The 20,022-nt window shown below is 43.9% G+C and overlaps 1 protein-coding gene across 1 annotated transcript; it reads right to left on the reverse strand.

The window, feature by feature from the left end:
* Positions 1–2,040: 2,040 nt before the first annotated feature.
* On the reverse strand, positions 2,041–19,149 carry THRAP3 (thyroid hormone receptor associated protein 3). The gene is made up of 11 exons (XM_010077595.1): positions 19,064–19,149; positions 14,686–14,847; positions 11,521–12,429; positions 9,346–10,086; positions 8,252–8,424; positions 7,718–7,829; positions 7,392–7,476; positions 4,905–5,089; positions 4,117–4,309; positions 3,325–3,474; positions 2,041–2,262 (listed from the first exon to the last, which is right to left on the reverse strand). Exons 2-11 carry the CDS (start codon positions 14,820–14,822, stop codon positions 2,041–2,043), a joined length of 2,907 nt encoding a protein of 968 aa, XP_010075897.1. The 5' UTR covers positions 14,823–14,847; positions 19,064–19,149.
* Between the last annotated feature and the right edge of the window lie 873 nt (positions 19,150–20,022).

Genomic DNA, 20,022 nt, shown 5'->3' on the forward strand with positions numbered 1-20,022 from the left:
AGCAAAGGGAAACACGAGCCGTTAACCCATGCCGCTGTCCCAACAGCCATTAGCCAACACCATCAACTGACAGCACCAGGAACCTGCTCCCCAGGGCTGGCAGGACCCCCCCAATTCCCCGCGAAGGCTGCAGATCCCCAGACATTGGAGAGCAGGGAGCATCTGCCTCGGGGGGGCAGCGATGGAGAAGCATTTACCGCCCGGTCCCAGCAAACGCCGCGGCTGGGGCGCTCAGCTGCCTGGGCCAGGGACCAGGGGCGGTGAAAAAACCCGAGCCGAGATCTCCAGCCAGGAGCTTGGGTTCAGAGCAGGGATGCAGCTGGTCTTCCTGTTCAGGGTGACACAATCCCTGTGGCCCATGTCTGTGTCACCCCCCTCCCTGCCCCGTGCCATTACTGCCACCACAAAGGGGCCAAAAGGCTGATTAATGGCTTCAAACCAGCAGGCGAGTGACTTTTAGCAACTTGGAGCGATCAGGCTCAGGGCAAAACAAATCCCCCACGGTGCCTGGTTCCTGCGCCTGCAAGAACAACTCCAGAAAACTGTCCCAGGGGCAGCGCCCGTGGGAATGTCCTCCTGCCGCTCCTCTGTTTGCCCAGCAGCACCGGGGCTGCCCGGGTGGGTGGGTCCCTCGGGCTGGGGGGTCCCCTGCCCTCCCCCGTTAATTCAGGAGGCAAGGGGCTGGTGCCACAGCCCCAGACTCAGAACACAAAGCAGAGTTACACCTACTACTTATTTTATTGTATTTTATTTGCATAAACAAACTTCAGGGCTTTGCTAAACAGGAACTGTTCAAGTCAAACCAAACTCTAGTTGGTGTGTGTGGGAGGAGCACAGCAATCCTGGAGGGGAGCAGAGCTGGGGAGAGAGGGCGAGCGGTGTGGTTACAGCACGTGCACACGCAGCGCCGGGGCGCAGACATGCCTCTCCTGATCGGAAGGCTCACTGACTCGGCAGAGAAGGGTTCGCAAACTTCTTCAGAATATTTTTAGGTAGAAGGTAAAAAGAAATCCACCGTAAGGGCTGTCCTCAACCAGCCCAGGAGGGGTTTGCCTTTTGTTTTTATAAAAAAGATTAATAAAAAATATTGAAAAATTCTCATCTCCTTTTATATTTTTAGCCTAGTAGAATTCTGAAGTTTCTTAGAAAACTATGTTACCTTGGAAAGAGCACTCAGGTTCACAACCAGCTGCAAAGAGGGTACACAAAATGCCTACAAGCAGTTGGGGACTCCAGCACACACCAGGCCTAACAGTGGACACAAACAGTGGTGAAAAGGAGGGTGGTGGATTTTTTTTTTCCATGCTAATTTTGTTAACTTTCAACATAAAAGGAAAACACTCGTTTTTAAAAGGCCCTAAACTCAACTGTTACATAAAAAAAGTTTTTTTTAAAAAAAAAAATCATAGCAGTTTGGTCCCAACAAGTTAACATTTAGATGTTTATTCACATGCTTCATTGTTCTCTTATTTATAAGAACCAAAAATAGTTTCCAAAATTATCATTTAATTGATGGTACTACATACGTAAAGGCCTAAAATAAGCAGAGTATGAATTTAAAAAACTGAATACACAATAGGGGAAAAAAATTTGAGCTGGCGAGTTAATCCCGACCTTTGCTATTTCAAATTATAAAAGAGAAACAAAAATGTCAAGACTACTGGGTTAAGATGGGCACAAACCAAAATCCACATAGGCTTTGAAGCCTGTTACCAAAAAAAAAACCAAACCACAAAACTGACCGTTCAATAAGGTCACAGACGAGAGAAAATCCAGGATCTCACCCAGCACTGACCTTATCCAGTCCAGAAGGTAAGTCTTTGGGAAGATAGACTCCACGAGTGGATCCAAGCATAAATGGTTTATCGGTTCTCGTCCACGCGTAGGGAGGCTGAACTCTGGAAATGCAGTTAGCTTCAGGATTGTTTCAGAGCTCCTCTCCGGGGCTCTGCTCAGCACTCGGGGTCACCCTGACAATCTCCAGCATGGTGCTGAGCCCTTCTCTGCTGCAGGGCTCCAGGAGACACGCAGACCCCGCGGCTACTCGGCCGTCGTCTGTAGGGTGTCCTTCTCCTCTCTGTTTTCTGTTCCGCTTTCGTCATCTTCAATCTCTCCTTCTTCTCCACTGAATTTGTCGTGAGCCCACTTGGGGCTGGTGCTGGACTTTCGGAACATGAAGCGACCTCTTCCTCGGGGGAAAGCACCGCGACCACGGCCTCTGTTCACCCACTTGTCCGCACCTTCGCCCTCCCGGTCATCGTGCTGCGAGGGAGGAAGCCAACACCATCAGCTGAAACAGGCCGACTACTCACGGGGTAAGAGCAGGGAAAGTGGCTGGTGATGTGTAACCCTGCAGCACAAACCCCATCGCCGTGCGTCTGCCGGCTAACGAGAAACCCCGGCTTGTTCTGGGGAAGAGCAGCGGCTGGCGGCACTGCACAGGCTCTTCACAGATCGTTTAGGAGTGGGCAGGGGAGGGGTTTCCAGGGCCTGGAGTACCACTGTGGTTCTGTAACTCCATGGTTTAGATATTCTATGGACTTGCCCTTTATTTTTTTGCCAATCAAACCACTTTGGCAGCTGCAGCACTTGTTGCCGTGTACGCAGGGAGCTGAACACCACGTGCTGCCGTCAGGAATGCTCTGCATGAGCTCAGGCAGATGCAATTGGCACAAGCTGACACTGACCACGTCACCGGGCTCAGACTGATCCCTTGCTGTGCATAAAGTGCAGTGGAGAGACTGGAAACCCCAATCAATTACCATTCAGCCTTCAACAAGACCAGAAAAAATGCAGTAAAAAAAAAAAAACAAACTAAAAACAAAAAACATAGACTTTCTTGTTTGAGGTCCAAGACCAAAATACTGCACTATGTAATGAGAAGATGGATCTCAGGTACCCCAAATCACAAAGAGAAAAAAGGAGTTAGTGTCTGTTTAAAACTATCCCTCTTTCAGAGAACACAGTCACACAGGATTCTCCTAGATCCACGCCTGCTAGTACGGCAGGCTGCTACTGCCAGAAAGAAAAAGGAATGGTACCAACCCCTCCAGGAAGCTGGACACTATGAGGACAGCAGAACCAAGAACTGTGGGCCACCTGCACCACAGCCTAACAGATCTAAGCTGCCTTTTCCACAGGGCCGTGAAACACATGCTCTTGAACTGGCCTTTAGGATTTCACTTAATGGCAAACCACTCCACAGCAAACAGAAACAAGTTCTTTAGTCAGAAGCCAGAAGCTTCTTGTGAAGAAGTGTCACATGAAGCCTTAACCTGGGGATTAGATGGCACCTGGAGCGTACACACACATTAAGACACGTACCAAGTAGTACTTCTTGCTCTTAGGGGTGTACTCTGGATCCCACTCCTCATCTCTGGTTCGCTTCTGGAAGTCGTTGTTGCCACCGCTGTTGCTGTTATTGTTGCCTGAAAAGTTGCCTCTGCCCCATCCTCTCCCTCTTGCTCTGAACTGCTGCAACGGCAAAACATGGACAAAAATTAAAATGGTTGCAGTGGCAGTGCCCTCCCACCCCCAGACAGCTTCCAGGGCTACCCCGAGATACATCATCACTTCTCCAACCACCCACGAACACCTTTAACCTATCAGGAAAGTAAGAGCTCAGTGTGCTTTCTGGTTTTCCAGCACGTCTGGTCACACAGTGCAACACAGTTCTATGAAGCTGTTTAAGATCATGGCGCGGCATTTCCAGAGCGCCCAAGAGGAAGCAGCTGACAAATACAGTGTGCATGAGACATCTTTGTAACTGAGACGTGAGAACCGCGACCAGACGAGTCACTTCGGCAGCACAACCCAAACTGTCTGATGCATATCACGCTGCCCAGGGGTTGCTCAGCAATTACTAATGGACAAAAGCTTCCAGGCTTGATTCTGCTCCACACATCTTGCGTTCCACTGCCCAGACTATATTCTCAGCGCCCTGGTTTGTGCTCCAGACCTGGAGCCATCATACTCTGGCTCATCATCCACAACCAGACAATGCTTTTGGAGTTTCTCCTTTACGGTACGCTTTAACTGTGAAAGAGCAATACACAATGGCCACTTTTTGACAGACTGGGAATCAATACTTGAGGCAGGGGGGTGGAGAACACTCACAAAGGTCCCTCTAGCTCTTCCTCTCTCATTTGGACCAGTGAATTCTTTAGTCCCAAGCCGGGACTTGTCAAAGCCTGTGGTGCTTTCCTCCCTCTCCTCAGTCTCCTCGGGATACTCCTCGGCTTTGGCTGAATGAGAGGAGCGCGAAGATGACGAGCTGGACCTGGATCTCTCACGCGCCCTTCGGTGTTTCCTGTTTCGGTGAGAGGAAATGCAGGTGAGGGGGACACCAGCAGGGTTAATAACCCAGTTGTGACTTGTCTGCTACAGAACCTTTTATCACTCCCCTATCAATGCAACCCTCTCCTTTTCCTACTACGGAAAGGAAAACCCGTGGTGAGAGCTCAGGATCAGCCGGAACACGCAGACCTAACACAGGTCCCAAGGCTTCTCCAGAAAGAACTTGCTGTGTCTTTCTAAGGTGCTTACACCACCTGCTATGAGACAGGCATGCATCTACCCAGTTTTAGTCAAACAGAAAATTAAGCTAACAGAAAAGGATTAAACTGACTTTAAAGCAAAGCCATTGAAAGATTGCTGTTCTCTCTGACACAACAGGAACAAGAAGGAAAGGTGACTCACCCACTCTGACACACGGAGCCTTCTCATTTACCTTTAACAATATTTAGTGTTTCAGACAGATATAATGATTTCAAGAAGACACGCAGAGGAACAATTGGAGCAGTTATGTCAAAAAGTGTACAACTGCATGTACACAATGTCGTCTCCAACCTGAACAGCAGAAATAGGAAAGGCAGAAGGAAATGTCTGCTAGGTTTCCTACGTACTTTTTCTTTGAGCCTTTGTGACTTTTCTCCGTTTTCTCAGTTGATCTTTCCCTTGAGTGACTTGAATCTCTTGAGTCCACCGATTCTCTGGATTTATCGCGTTTAAGATCTCTTTCCTTATGTTTTTTACGGCGTTCAATATCAAGGCGCAGGTCAACAGGGTCGTCCTTATATTTCCCTTCAGCCTACAAACGCAGGGAGGAGAGGAGAGCTCAACACAAGGGTTACAGCGCACCAGCTCAGCACCATTACTTTGCTACTGACTGCACAGACTTCTGGAGAACAGGAGCTTATCTGAACACTAATCAATAATCCATTTTAAGATTTTAAATAATGTGCCATTAAAATCAGCTTCTATTTGTCAGAATTCAATTCTCCTACTGCTTTTTAACTTTTATTCTCCTCTTTTAAACAGCACTAGAACAAACATTCTGGTAACACGGGAGGGAGAAACACAGAAGCTGACACTTAACGTACACCACAGCCAGTGAGAGATGAGAACAACTAGAAACTCCAACCCAACTGATTGTGTGTCAGAACTACGGCATGTCAAAAATGTCTAGCAGCCCGTGGACGTCTGTTCCTGAACAGCAGCATGCTCGCTGTCCTGCTGACAGACATCATCTAGCAGGGTGGAAGGAATTTTAATCATCAGGTCTGGAAAGAGGGCTTAAGGAGAAGCACGAGCTGTTTGCTGCTTGGAGATAGCCAAGATAGCAATCACTGATCAAAGTCCTAGGAAATGCAGCAACCAAGTGCTTCTGGGAGAACGCCAACATCCCCCTGCCACGGAGCTTTTAATACTCCTGTCAAGAAGATTTACTCTGTGGCAGACGTCGCCTGTAGCACTGGAAGGCACCACGCGAAAAGTGCCAAGAAGTCGCCACCGACAGAAGTGTGCGTTTCTCCACGCCATCCCATCAAGGGTTTCACAAAGCCAAAACCAACCAGCTTCATGAAAAAACACTCAACTGGCACTTGTTTTTTTCTTTTTTTTACATTGTTAACTAAAAAAAAAAAAATCTGGTAATGTTAGCTTTGAGTTCTATTTAAATTGCTACTGAAATACTGGATTGAGATAGTTTCTTTGGACAATGGGAAGCTGTGTTACCAGTAGGACCTGGATGAGATTCTGCTGACTGCACGCACAGGAGCAGCAAACTGACAGTGGCTGTGGGTCTGACAAACATTTAACCGAGCAGCAGTGCGTCCGCAAGAAGCCTGTACACGATGTTGCTAGCAACAACATTCAGCCTCTGCGGCTGCGCTCAGCGACTGCTACTTCATTTACACAATACTGATCTTGGGAATTCTATGACTTGATATGCAACATATATCATATTAATCGTCTTGAATTAAATATAAAAGGATTAGTAATTCTCTAGCTATTAAATTTTTTACTTACATGAGTTTCTAAACACTTTTTTGTTTACATAAATATGTCAAATAACGCAGGAGTAAGAGCAGGCGTTTTGTTTTGGTATTTTGCTCTTCTACTTTCCCCAGGCAAAGAGCTTTAATTTCTACTCTGAGAATAAAACTGCTCCCAACACGATGGATGACAGATAAGTGACAAAATCATCAGCAGCTCCCTTATGTGGTACAGCAAACACCTATTCGGGTTTGTGAGGGCACGTCTGTTTCACGGAAGGCTGGCGAGCTGTTTGGAAACCACGTTTATAACACACTCTGCCAAGCTGATGCTCAGAGTTCAGGCCCATCAAATCCATCTCACCATCGTCCATGTCAAGCCACAAGTGTGTTTGGAAAAAATCGAAAACAAATATGAAACAAGTAAGGTTTCAAAAATCTCTTCAATGTTCAACGTAAATATGTATGAAGGTGAATAAACAAAGGTTAAAATCCCAAACATTTTTAAAGTTAAGCCACTTTTATGACTGTTTACAATAAGTGCAATGGCTTAACATTCATCTACCCAGAAAAGCTAACACACTGATTTCAAATGGTCTGGATCTACGAAAACAAGTGCTGAATGTTAAAGTTAACAGCAATCAACAGAAATGGTACAGTAAGTTGTTAGAACAAAATTTATCATCTGCTTAATAGTGTATTTGGTTTAGATAAGTATTTAGTTTTACTTTCCTCTTTTTGACATGCATGTCTTTTTGAAAACATGGTTGGAAATAGCGCATGTATACAATTGATGGAATAATACTTACAAGCAGAAAAATATCACAAAAAGTCTCTTCTCTCATCATGGGCACTTGTTCCAAAAATCCTCTCTTTTTTCTCAAGCTCACCTCAATTGACTTTGGGGTCATTTACCATAGTCTAACCACTTCACAAAGGTTGTTGATACATTTTTAATAAAAATTAACCCTTTGTAGTTCATTTTTAGAATTATGCCCATCCTTAAAAGAAAAACACAAACTTAAGTAGAGAGTAATTTAAACACAAACATCACTGTTAAGTTCATGCCCAATACACTCATTTTGTTGCATTAAACTAATCAGAGTAACAGTTCACCTTGAAGCCAGGATCTCTGGAACTTTTCGTTTCCTCTTGAGAGAATCCATGTTTTCTAAAAGTACTGGGAGATATATCTATCCTCCTAAAAGTAAAGGAAGTACACAGATATAATCTTGCTCGTAAGAAGAATCTGAAGATTTTAGATCAAATGTCATTTAAAGTAGACCAATACCTCCAAAGGTACTTAAAACTCCCCATATTTTTCAATTTTTTTTTGCTGAAGCTAGTTGTATATTTGAATTATTTTGGAATTATTCCAGAGTTTAAGAGAAGGAAATCTGAAATACCCCTGAAATGTTAAGACAGTGTCTGATGGCACCAACCTGTGGATTTCAGGGCTCTTTTTGTTTTTAGCTGCATCTTGCTCCATTCCTTTCTTTAGATATTTGGTAAAGCGTTCATTCAGTGTCATTCCTGAAGACCCAAAGTGATGCTCTGTTGGGGTTTGAGTAAACAATGACAAAACATTAACACCATTTTTGTAAAGCGACAAAGCACATCAGTCCTACAGCTCAGTCAAATTCAGATGCAGGACACATGAAGACACTGGGGATGAGTTCTAACTAACCCTGCTGACAAATTTCAATTTCAATCTCAAAATTGTCCATTTATTCAAGCGAGTCACAAATTCACCAGAATATACAAACTCTAAGATCTCTGAATATTGCTCAGGTGAAAACAAGAGTGGCCCTTCTGCCTTTCCAGAAGATAAGTTATTTATGTAAATAAAGAAGACTCATGATTGGGCTGCTGCTCTCATCTACGGTCCAGCTGCCGGAAAACAACTCTCTGAACATTAACTAGAGCGCAAGAGAGGAGTGAACGTGAATTTGAGGACAGGTGGACTTCTGACCTACCTCTTACGTGATGGACTATAGTCACTATATGTTGAGCAAAGAGTTCAGAAGGACTTCGCTGCGACTGAGCAGACTGAATGTGATGGAAGATTGAACGAAATTCTTGCTCTTTTTTGTTGCTGTGCACAAGATCACGACACAGCTTGCGCTCCTGAGCCAATATGCCACTTGGACTAGAAAAAGAACAGACCACATGAAACAGAGGAACAGGGTCAAGTGAAGCAGTTTAAGATTATTAATATGTCAGAAGCTGGAAGCTGACTGCATTTTTTATGTACTATTATGAAGGCACTTAAGTAACATGAGCAGGACGCTTATTTAAACATCTCTAAACACTCCAATCTAGGCTACTGTAATAGTTCAGGTCCCCTGGTATTCTGAACTTGGAGGGCTGTGCAGGTATTAACCCTGACACCCTGTGAAACACAAGCCGGTTCTTACAGCAGGAGCTGGCTGTGATGGTTCGGTACTGTTCTTCGATTCTAGACTAACCTCCAACATCCCACAGAGCATATTAACACTTACTGCCTACTGCTGTACAAATGGATTCTCTGGAATAACTTTTTACTGTCTTAAGCCTTCTTGAAGCAATGCTGAAGGGGCTGGCAGAGCTTCCTAGAGTTCCAGCAATGCTATGTTGAGAACAGCAGCACTTAAACACACTCTAGAGAAACAAAGGCCATTGAAGCTGAACTGTCACTTTACCCTGCCGCTAAGCTCCTAGCAGCACGAAGCCATCGCGTACTTAACTCTTTCCAGAGCCTGGCGTAATGTGGAACCTGATGCAGAAGCATTTACATTCTGAACTAACCTTATATCCCGTCGCAGAAAAGATTAGGAAAAGTTGTTTAACCTTCACGTTATACTTTTACCATCCGCAAACTGGTAACCCCTCTAACTTCCCAACACAAAAAAAGGGTCACACATGTTATAATGCCAGAAAAAAATTAATCTCTACCTCCAAAAACTGCAAATTATGATGCAATATTATTTAGCCTTCCTCACACTTGGTAAGCACGTGAGGATCTCAGGAGGAGAAACAGGAAAAGAAAAAAATCACTATTTAGACTTTTCAAAAAATAGCAAATACCTACCGTGCAAGATCTTCATCAAAGGAATCCATTCGAATATTGACCTGGGCCTCACGAGTAATGGAAAAGGAGGATTTGCCAGGACCCAGGCCCTCTACTTTGGTGCCTGGTTTCTCCTTTACCTCAGAAGTCTTCCTTGGTGGGGGGGAAGAACTCTTTTCCTGGCTTGATTTGTAAGTGGTCACTTTAAAATTCTTTTCAGGAACAAACCCCCTGTGACCCGGTTCAGCTCTCTTGGATGCTGGTCTCTCTTCTTTTTTTGATCTCTCAGAATAGCTTTCCTCCTCCATCTCCTCAGGTTTCCTTTGCTTCTCTTTTCCAGGTGGCAAGAACACCACCCCTTCCCATTTTCCTGCCCTATCCTCTTCTTGACTTTTACTTGAAGTTGCCACGACTTTAGACATAAATTTGGTCTCATCATCAAAATCTGAATCTTTTCGGCCCTTTGCCTTGTCTTTCTTTTCCTGGTCATCTGTTTCCTCTTTGCTATAATGACCTTCCTTGTGGAACTCCGGGGCCTTTAGCTTGTCAAAATCATCCCGGAACTTGTAGCGCTTGGGCGACTGGCTGCCGCGGTATCCCTTCTCAGAGTCGGCTTTGGATGCATACGAATCAGATTTTGCCTTTCCATCTGTTGATCCCAACTCAGAGAAATTCCCTTTTTCTTTACTTTTTTCTTTTTCAACATTTGTTACTTTCTGTTCTTTGTCTTTCCCATTCTCAGTCTTCTGCTCTTCCAGATACCTGTTTGTGAAACAGATGTTACAGTAGTTCTCTTACTAGCAATCAAAGAGGTTGATACTTCAGCTGACAGCTGTCAAATTTTAGAGAACACCAAGCTACACACAGACAGAAAGCTGTCTCTAGGCCCTAAAACAGTTAAAGTGTAAAGCAGATTACTCCGCCTGGATTTAGACACTTAGTTCTCAATAAATTCAGCAAATGCAGAAGAAAATGGATATGCAGAACTGATGAAATGAGGCCTAAGAACAAACAAAAAAACCCAGCTTACCCACAGACTCATTTTAAGGAAAATAGTAACATCTTACCCAATCGGTTTATTTACTTACAAACCTGGTTCAGAAGAACAACACATCAAAACTTTCAACCTGGGCTGTTCTGCTTTAAACAACACACTGGAAATAAAAGCCTCAAAAGCTACTTCAAATTTTGGATGCAAGTTTCATAGGTAAGCTAAATATTTCATGACAGACTGTAAATACAAATAAAAGCAAAAAGGTTAACAGAGGAGAATATTTATTTGGCTGGGAGAAGACAAAACACTTCTAGTGAGCACAACCATTCAGCATATCAGAGTTATGTTTTACAGCAAAACCCTGGCTTTGCGGAAAGAGCAGTAAAGCCCAGGGACATTAGGTCCATGCCACGAAAAGCCCAAACGAGTTATAGCTCTCTCATTGCTTTTTAAATTTCAGACATCCTTGATATAAAATCAGTCCAAAAATAATAAAGAAAATAAAAGATTTAAAAGCATCTGTGAATGCTACCGTATCTTTTCAAACAAAGCATCACCTTCAGGCATGAACCTGCAGTGGACTAACCGAGCAAACAGAACCACAGTAAGTTGATACCTTCTCTGTGCAAGGATGTCTTCATTTCAGTGATGATTTTGGAGCTTTAGTTTCTCATATTACCCACATACACAGGCACAAGCACTGCAACTACACCTGCCTTCAGCTGCTTGCAGCAGGACATGCAGTAAGATTTAATTAAAAGTTGCTAATTTATAATATCTAATGCAATGCAACAATGCAATACTAGAAAAATGTCTTTAGCTGAAAAGTGAATAACTTAGAAATGCCAGCTGCCAGCGTGCACTGTTAGGCTGCTAGAAAATCTCATCGGGCACATCTTCACTGCAAGTGTTCACAAGCTAGCAACATTTCTGCAGGGGCCCTACGCGATATTTAGAACTAGTCAAGTCAGCAAACTGCCTCCACCTTCCTCCAGCACAGCACAGGGCTAGGTCTGTGTTTTGTTCTGTGATTTAGACACTAACGGGCCCAAACCGTTGGCAGCGTGCTAGCACAGCACTCTGCACACGCTGCGGCCTCGCTCCAGCTGGAGCCTGCACACACACCCAGAATCCTGACAGTGCCTGGACACACAAGCTGGCTCGTCAAAAAATACCGCAGCACAACCAAACACGTCACTTGCCTTTTGGAAAAGGCTCCTCCTCCAGGAGCTGTGGTCTCCTCCTTCTGAGATGTACTGTAAATGGAACTGACTGGTGTTGGGCTTTTGCACACAGGGCTCTTCCTTGTTGGGCTCAAACTTCCCGAGCCATGGTCAAAGGGACTCTGATGAGAGCCCGCCTGAAAGGAGGTGCTGCTGCTGCTCTGCAAAGCCGAGCTCATCTGCGACGGGGTGGACAGCGGTGGGCTCGACTTTTGCAATGGACTCGGCCGAGGAGAGCGACGCCTCACCACAACCGACTGGAGAGGGCTTTTTAGTGCAGGGCTGCGCTCCCTCGGGCTAAGCTCAGACGCTGAAGCTCTCGATGCTGAGCCTGTACCATAGGTGGACACATCTTGCCATGGTTTTGATCCCTCTGATGCCTTGATGTCTTGAGCTGCTGCTCCTGAAAACGGCTGCTCCTTGGACTCATCACCTTGATTATCTCCTGCAGCCTGAGATGCCCGGGCATCCTTGGAAGATGATTTTTTATCCTTTCCAGATTTACGCTTGGAAGACTCAACTCGGCTATTATTTGAGGAAGACCGGGAAGAGGAAGACCTCCTTGACCGATCAGAAGATGACTTATCAGAATTTCTAGAATGACTTCTAGATCTTGGTGAAGGAGACCTTCTCTTGGGTGAACGAGAGCGTGACCTCCCTCTACGAGGGCTATATGCTTGGCGATAATTTTGCCAGTTTGACCTGTAATTCCCATATCCTCCTCGGTTGTACTGGCCCCATGGATAAAACCCTCTATTTCGGCCACGAAAATAATACGGTCTCCTGTATCCTCTATTATGACCTCTGAAATCCCGGTTCTGATAGACCCTTGGATGGTTCCTTTCTCTGGTATGAGATGGAGAATATGATCTTGAACGAGACCTAGAACTGACAAAAGAAAAAAAATTACACAAATATTGTAAAGTTTACTCTTTTGTCACAGCTTTTTATTTGAAGTCTTATGAAAAAGAATTTGAAAAATTAATTTTTAACCTTTAATAGTAATTTCTTTGGTTTACTCTCATCCATTCGAGGTATTACACTTTGCCCTCAATAAACTGCAGTGGAAATAACTTGTACCTGTGATACTGCCAAAACAAATATTTGACTTCAGAGATCATGATGAGTACACGCTGCTCTTCATTTTTCTAGGATGCACATGGCTGTTATCTAGCTTCAGAAAGAGTGACATATCTCAAACTTCCAGCCCTCTACAGCTCAAGGTCAAGGTTTTATCTCACCTTAGAGCTCCTCCAGAAAGAAGTACTTCCTTATGGATGTCATGGTACCATTATTGGAACAGATCCAAAATCTTCCTCTTGTGTCCCAAATTCTCATGTGTTTTCGAAATTCTGACAATCAAGATGAAACCCCACCTCTTTGCCAGGTGAGTTAAATAAATTGCTACACCTCAAGAGGAGAACAGCAGTACTGGAGCAAACGGCACCCTGCTCTAGAGTTTGAAGTTTCAAAAGGTGCACTTCGTGGCACAATTGAGGAGCTGGAGCTCCAGACAAGCAGGACAGCAGAGGGATGCGCTTGCTCTCGGGCCTGATGCCACGAGATGGCACTGTTCAGTGCCTCCGCTCGCCCCGCATCAGGCAGAACGCTCATAAAGAACAGAGCTGAGCCCCAGACCAGTACAAAGCCTGGGAGAATACAGATTTCAGTGGCAAAACATTAAGGGCTCATTGTTTCAATAGTCTCTTCCATTAAATTTTTGGAGCTGCAGTTGTGTAACTGTTTAAAAGCCCCACTGTAGCTCAGGATTGAACGCCAGCTTTACAGTAAGTATTTCCCAGCTGTTGGAAAACCACAAACTTCTGCTGAAAGTCTGAGACGTTAGCAAATCTGCATTAGTAAAACAGAGAAAATGTCCAAGCTAGCAAATTCAAACAGAAAAAAGGATTTTTCCAAACAAAAAGAAAGAAAGAAAAAAAAAAGAAACACTCAGCTCTGCCTGCCCCTGTACCTAGCCAGCTAACGCACGCTGCTCCAGTTCTACAGCAGGTAAAAAGGAAAAATACAGTTATAAAGAAGGCAAGAAATACTAGGCAGACTCCAACACAGCAACACAACCTAGAACAAACAGTAAACCTACCAAGTGAAGAGCAAAACAATTGTTGTGATGTACGCTGAAGCACATGATAAAGGACTTTTATGTGAAGATGCCACGAGACCTACCTCAGAGAATTTCCTAACGCCATGCAAGATGACTTGTCTGTACTAACCCCTTCCATTTGGATTCTTTTTTAAAAAAGGAGTTCTTTACAAAGCACAAGTAGCTTCAGCAGCAGCACAGAGGAAACAATGATGTCTGCACAGGGTGCCTTTGTTTTCAACTGTCAAGTTCCTTCACAGCTAGGCAGATATTCCCAAATGACCACGTATCTTCCAGCACTCCAGCCTCCTTCTGCAAAGAACTGCCTGACTCAAGTCTCCGCCTCTAATTTAGTTCTGCAATGTCCTTCTCTCTCCAACTGTACATTTATTAAGAGTCTCTGCATTTAAAATATCTCTAATTGTTAACAGTTCCATGTATTTAGTCTAATGATTTTCAGAATGTGTAATTAATTTAAGATTAGTGAAAGAACAGCTGAACATCATTATACCCACTCCAACTGGAATGCCTCTGCCAGATACAAAATGCTTAGCCAAAAGAAAAGGAAAAAGCAGATATCCCGGTATCCAGGGAAGACACGAGCGTTTAACTGGCCTGACCAGAAGCAATGCTCATGCACGTGGACTGTTTCCCTGACAAAACGAGCTGCACTAACTGATACCCCTTCTGATTTAACTGCGCTGTAATGGAGAGTATCCATTAGTATTCACGCGGGTGGAAAAAGACCTGCACAGAAAAGAAAAATCATTGTTCACCAAAAACACGCTACAGAGATCAGACTAAGGGCTCAGAAGAAGTATCCTGACAATGCTGATAAACAGTCACAATTTATTCTCCTACCTCACTGAAAACACTTCAAAACAGTACAGGTTGGCAGGAAACAGCCCAAGACACAGGACACTATCTGTCCTAGAATCTAATCAACTCCTTCCCTGGAAAAGAATTAAGTGACAAACCATCTGAACAGGACAGAGAGGAAAAACACAGCTACACCCCTTGGCTTCAGAGCTGCACGCACTTACCTAAGTCTGCGTTTTCTCGACCGTGAGACAGAACGAGAACGCGAGCGAGATTTCGAGAAGGAACGTGAGCGTGATCTTGATCCAGACCTCGAACGGGAGGAACGGGATCCAGACTTCGATTTGTTAGTTTTAGACATCTTTGCAAGCACCTGCCAGTTGTACCTGAAGGAAACAGGGAAATGAAAGTATTTGAAAAATGAAGTCGTGGGGCAGATTTGAGGAAACAGGCAACATCTGGCAGCCTGACAAACTACAGACTGATGTGAAGCTTGATAAGACTGGAAATGTGAATGTTTGAAGTTGCCGCCTAACAACAGATGAACGGCATAGAGCTAGGAATAGAAGGTTTATTTCAGTCTAAGAAGGAAATCTGCAAAAAGAATAAAAGGCTTTCAACCCAGAGTAATTACCAATGTGAGTGCTACAGCTGAAAGCAGCAGGTTAATGCTAAACCCAGAACAGGCAGAGGCCACGCTGCCAGCTTAAGCAAGAATACCTTTAAAGAGAGAAACCATTTCATTTCACTGTCAATACCGCCATCTGTCACTGGTGTGAAGAGCAGTGAAGAAACGGAAGGGCTTACCATCAAAAACCCAAACACCTCACTCCCCCAAACTCTCCTCTAAATTTTCAGAAAGGAATCACGAACACCAATGATAATCCAAGAGACACGAATATAACAATTTGCACCGATCTGCCTCGCTGTGAACGCTCAGGTTAAACCCTGGACGTACGTGTCCTCTCTGCCTGTGCCGTTTGTGCAGTTGCTGTGATCAGTTACAAGCCTGCATCATCCAGCAAGGAGTTCTGTTGCAGCCAAAATAATTCAGACGTCTTTCCAAATACTCACAGAGACAGGTTTGGCCCCTGACTTGGCGAGGAGGAAGGGGACTCCACTCCATCACTCCTCGGATTAAGTTCCCAGTCTCCTTTCTATTTCCATTCCTAGAAACTGGAATTTCAGTGGGCTGGGATTTCACTGGTGGGCTGGGAAAGGGGGTAAGCGCTAGTTCGAGTGAAGCGTTTGGATTGTCGAGTACTCCACACTAGCAGCTGGTATCAAGATTTGATCTCTGCAATTCCAGAGGTAGCTGACAAAGCTGAGAAGAAATTCTGCCCTCTTTAAACAATACAAATGTTTAATTCACAATATCAGAAGCAATTTATTTAGCATTTAACAAAATTCCTTACAAATTTCTACAAGAAATTACATCAAGAAGAAATTACCCTCTCAAAGTCAGTAAAATATTGCATACCTGTAAGTAATTCGGGCAGAGAAAAGAGAATATTCAGTGTACTGGTAGATTTACAGTTCTGCTTGTATCTGTGCACGTTCAACAGCAAAATCACAGTTCCTGAAAAAGTATCTTACCTTACTGACTTACCACTCCAAGGTATTTGCATCCAGTGTTACTGACATTTTGGAATTTTGAATGAAATGAATGCATGAAAAATGATACTATAAGCAGAGGAAAGTCCAGACACACCACCTCCCGATTACAACCAAATAGATTTTTTATTTGTCAGCAAACACCCCGAGCGTTAGAAAACAAGAATACTGAAGCAATACTCATAACTCTGCAGAGCTCGTTTCAGAGTTGCACAGATTTTCACGCACACCTGGTCACGTTTGACTGACTTCTCTGCAGACCTGTCCCTCTGCGCTCTGAGTCGGGAAAACCAACACTAACCCTCACTCGAAGCTTTAGGCTGAACACCCACACCAGCAAACTGAAGGCTGCCAGTGACACTGCGAGGAAATCTGAGCTCAGGTTTAACCGGTGCACTGACAAGGCAGCTTGCTGTTACACTCTTCTATCCTCTTATTCAGGATTTGTGACCTACCCTCATCCTTTCAAAATCATCACTGGCAGGTCACTAAGACTTCCTGTGACATGAATGACCGCATTTTCCAAAACCCGTTCCAAAACCATCCACCATACAGTTATCCCAGATCCAGGCAGAGGTAGCACAGAGATTTAAAATTTGTCTTTGCATTTCCAGGATATATCTAGGGGATCTGCAGGTTAATGAACCCACAGACTGTAAGTTATTTTCATTTTTTATTTCAGTGGCTAAAAAGCATGGCAAACCATGAAATGAACAGAGGCATTTTGACAGCAAACTGCCAAAACCTGAGCATCTGTGAAACAAACGCTCTGCAATGCTCATCGCCCACGTTCTAGAAGAGGGGAAAAAACAAAGATTGCTCTGGGAATTAGGAAAAGGATTGTTAAGACAAAAATTGCATTAACTGAGTATTGCATAAAAGTTATCAACAAACTTTTCAGCAGAAGCTACCGATGAATACGAGCCATAAAGAAAAAATGAACTATACTGGTACAAGTGTATCCTTTTTCCCACCTACTGACGAAGAATAGAGACATTTAGGTATATAAACACAACCAACTGCGTGCTGTGCTGCTGTGTCCATTTTAAGCACATTCCAGTGGACTGACTTGCAATGGCTTCACTTTCAGCTGCTCTCCAAAGCCACGTTACATATATGGTTACCAAATACTCCAGCTCCGGCCAGGGCGCTTTCAGGAACAGCACGATGCCCGTCACAGGAGCAACTGCTGGGACTTTCCAGAAGTGGGAAACTGGCTTTGATTTTAAAAATCATGTTCCCTGTTCCCATCCTTCCCTTTCACTATAGCAAAGAGGCGACATCAATTCAACTCAAGTACTGCTTGAAATATTTTAATAAGCTAATACGATTAAAACAGCTTCCACCACAGCTCCTCTCTGTTGCGTCTCTTCTGAAATGAATCATTTTCCCAGAAAAAGCAGACGGTTAGAGCCGACTGACCACATAGAGCAGCAGTAGCAGTAACCCTTTATGTCCCGAGAAGGCCCCAAAATTGATTTTAAAAGTTTCACTTGCTTTGAGCTGTGTCTCTGTATTTTACTTTGACCCACAGCACTTGCTAGCCAAACACTAGTTTGGTATGTGTGATGTGTGCCAAAGGCTCCAACTTAGAAGTTTTTTTTATCTTTGTCAATGTTTTTAAAGTGAATTCATTCCTAACATGTGAGGTAACTCCTACTAGAATAGAACCTGAGTCGCAATGCTCTATCAGCACTCAAAAGGTTAAACAAACTAAATCTTGGAGTCCTTTCAGCTCCCCTGTGTTAACACTGCCGTTGTGAACTTATTGCAGTATACATTTAGTTGTTCTAAAGGACTGACTCAGATAAAATGAGTTCAGCGGGTAAGCAAAACAAACGGTTCTGAAAGAACCTCTTCTTCTAAAACATCCTAAGGCGCTCTCTGGTTTTCAAGAAAGGGGTTCCTGTAAACGAAGCAAAGGCAAACTGTGAAAGCAATGGTAGCTGCTCCCTTAACTTATCATTTAGATCTTTCCCCTGGACAAGACACTATGCCCCCAAATGTAATCCGTGTCATGACAGAGGTGACAAATGTGCTGTTTTACAAGAATATTCTTAATCCAGCCTGATTCTGTGACCCCATCCATATGAGCCCTACTGACAAATAAGGGGGGACTTGAGATGGACAACCAACAGCCTGAAAGCCTCTCACTCTCAAAACAAACATTTCCTAACATTTGGAGGCTACTTCAAGAAGCAAAGTTCACCTTCTGCATTTCCAAATCCTCACAGCATCCATCACAGCAAAGAGGTGAAAACAATGGAAGAGCAAATGCCCCAACTAAACCACCACAATGGACTTTGTCCAGATGACAAAGGTCTGTCAGGAACACAGTGACAGGGAAGTTAATGTTTTACCCGTTTCAAGTCTCCTGGCAGAACTCAAAGGAAGCTGTCCACACTCACTGGCTACCACGGCTTCAGAACACCATTATTCAGAGTAACTGAGAACTTTTATGGCCACTGACCGAAATCAGCGCAATGCTTCAGCAAAAGCACAGATGTTCGGGGTGGTGGGGGGTGGAATACGGGGGTTTAACAATTTACAGCAGTATGACATTTAGTAATCTGGCCAATTAAGGTATATAGGGGGAAGCATTCCTTTTGTCCCATAAGTCACCAGGTTGTAAAACAAAAAATCACTCAACATAACATTAAAAAAAAGTAGGTACTACTTCTTCCAGGACACCGAAGATTATTTCACAAATTGCTCTATTTTACCCTTAGATTTACCAGCTATTTGGAAAGACAAGCCAAAACTTTCCAAGATGTAAGGCTGAGTTTTTTCTTTAAAACCCATTTAAGTAATAGTAATACATGACGTGGTCCTTTTTGCACAGCAACATTACCAATGAAAAAGGGAATGAAATTCATACAGTTTAACTTGCAGAATGCCCAGGAGAGAGGGGATACCAGAAGGAATATTTCAGATCCCAAGAGAGGCAGTTTTACCACTTCTGAAGGTTTTATTTTCTCATGTGCCTACCTGCTTGAGCAGGTTCACACCTTGCACCCTTCAACAGCCAGGTTTCACCGTCTCAGCTTTGTCAATTACAAAATCAGGAAGCAAGCCTGAAACGAGAAGAAAAGGCATTGAAGCATCTTTGTACGCACACCGCTGTACTCACTGCCACCAACCACCACCAGCAGAGCCCCCCATAGCTCTTTCCCGTGCTGCACTCAGAATGTCCACCGTACCGTAAGCGTTTCAACAGAGCACAAACACTGCAAAGTTCATCGCCCACGGCACCATGAGTTCTTTCATGTAGAACATAGTTTTTAAAATTTTGAAAGGTTGAATAACATTTAAGTCTACTTATTCCTTCCTTCCTCCACCGCCCCTGTCCCTATCCCATCTCCTGCTATACACACTAGTCGCTGTCACCACGTCCACAGAGCCAACTGAAGGAATTTCTCCCAGCTCACTTGTATGGTCTCACTGGACTCAGGACTACATATTTTCCCATATTGTTAAAGAGAATCCACAAGCCAAGAGAAACAACTGTTTTCCTGACAAATTAATCCATCACCATATTGCTGTCTTCAAAGGTGCCACCAGTCTGCCGTGAGCGGTTTGACAGGTCTACAACGACACCGCAGTGTCCTCCCGTGCACTGCTAGAGGGTGTAAGTTTTAAAAGAGAAAACAGTAACCAACCTCAGAAATTACTGCGTGTCACTGTCTGGTCTAACAGCAAGAATGTCATTGACTCTGTGTTCACCCATAGAATAAACCTATTTAAAGCTATTCATTTCTTCTGTTTACTTAATTGGAAAAGAGTTTCAAGGCTAGATGAAGATGATACTCTCTCTGAAGTGCTGATGCAGTCCTATTCTCACCCAAGGGGGAAGGTTGTTTCCAAGGTTTAGTGTTTCTAAATCATGCTTAGCACTCTTTGAAAAAAGCCAAACAAAGAACACCACATCATAGATGCTTTTAAATTAT

Source organism: Pterocles gutturalis, unplaced genomic scaffold (genome assembly GCF_000699245.1).
Source record: "Pterocles gutturalis isolate BGI_N339 unplaced genomic scaffold, ASM69924v1 scaffold1896, whole genome shotgun sequence".
NCBI lineage: Eukaryota > Metazoa > Chordata > Aves > Pterocliformes > Pteroclidae > Pterocles > Pterocles gutturalis.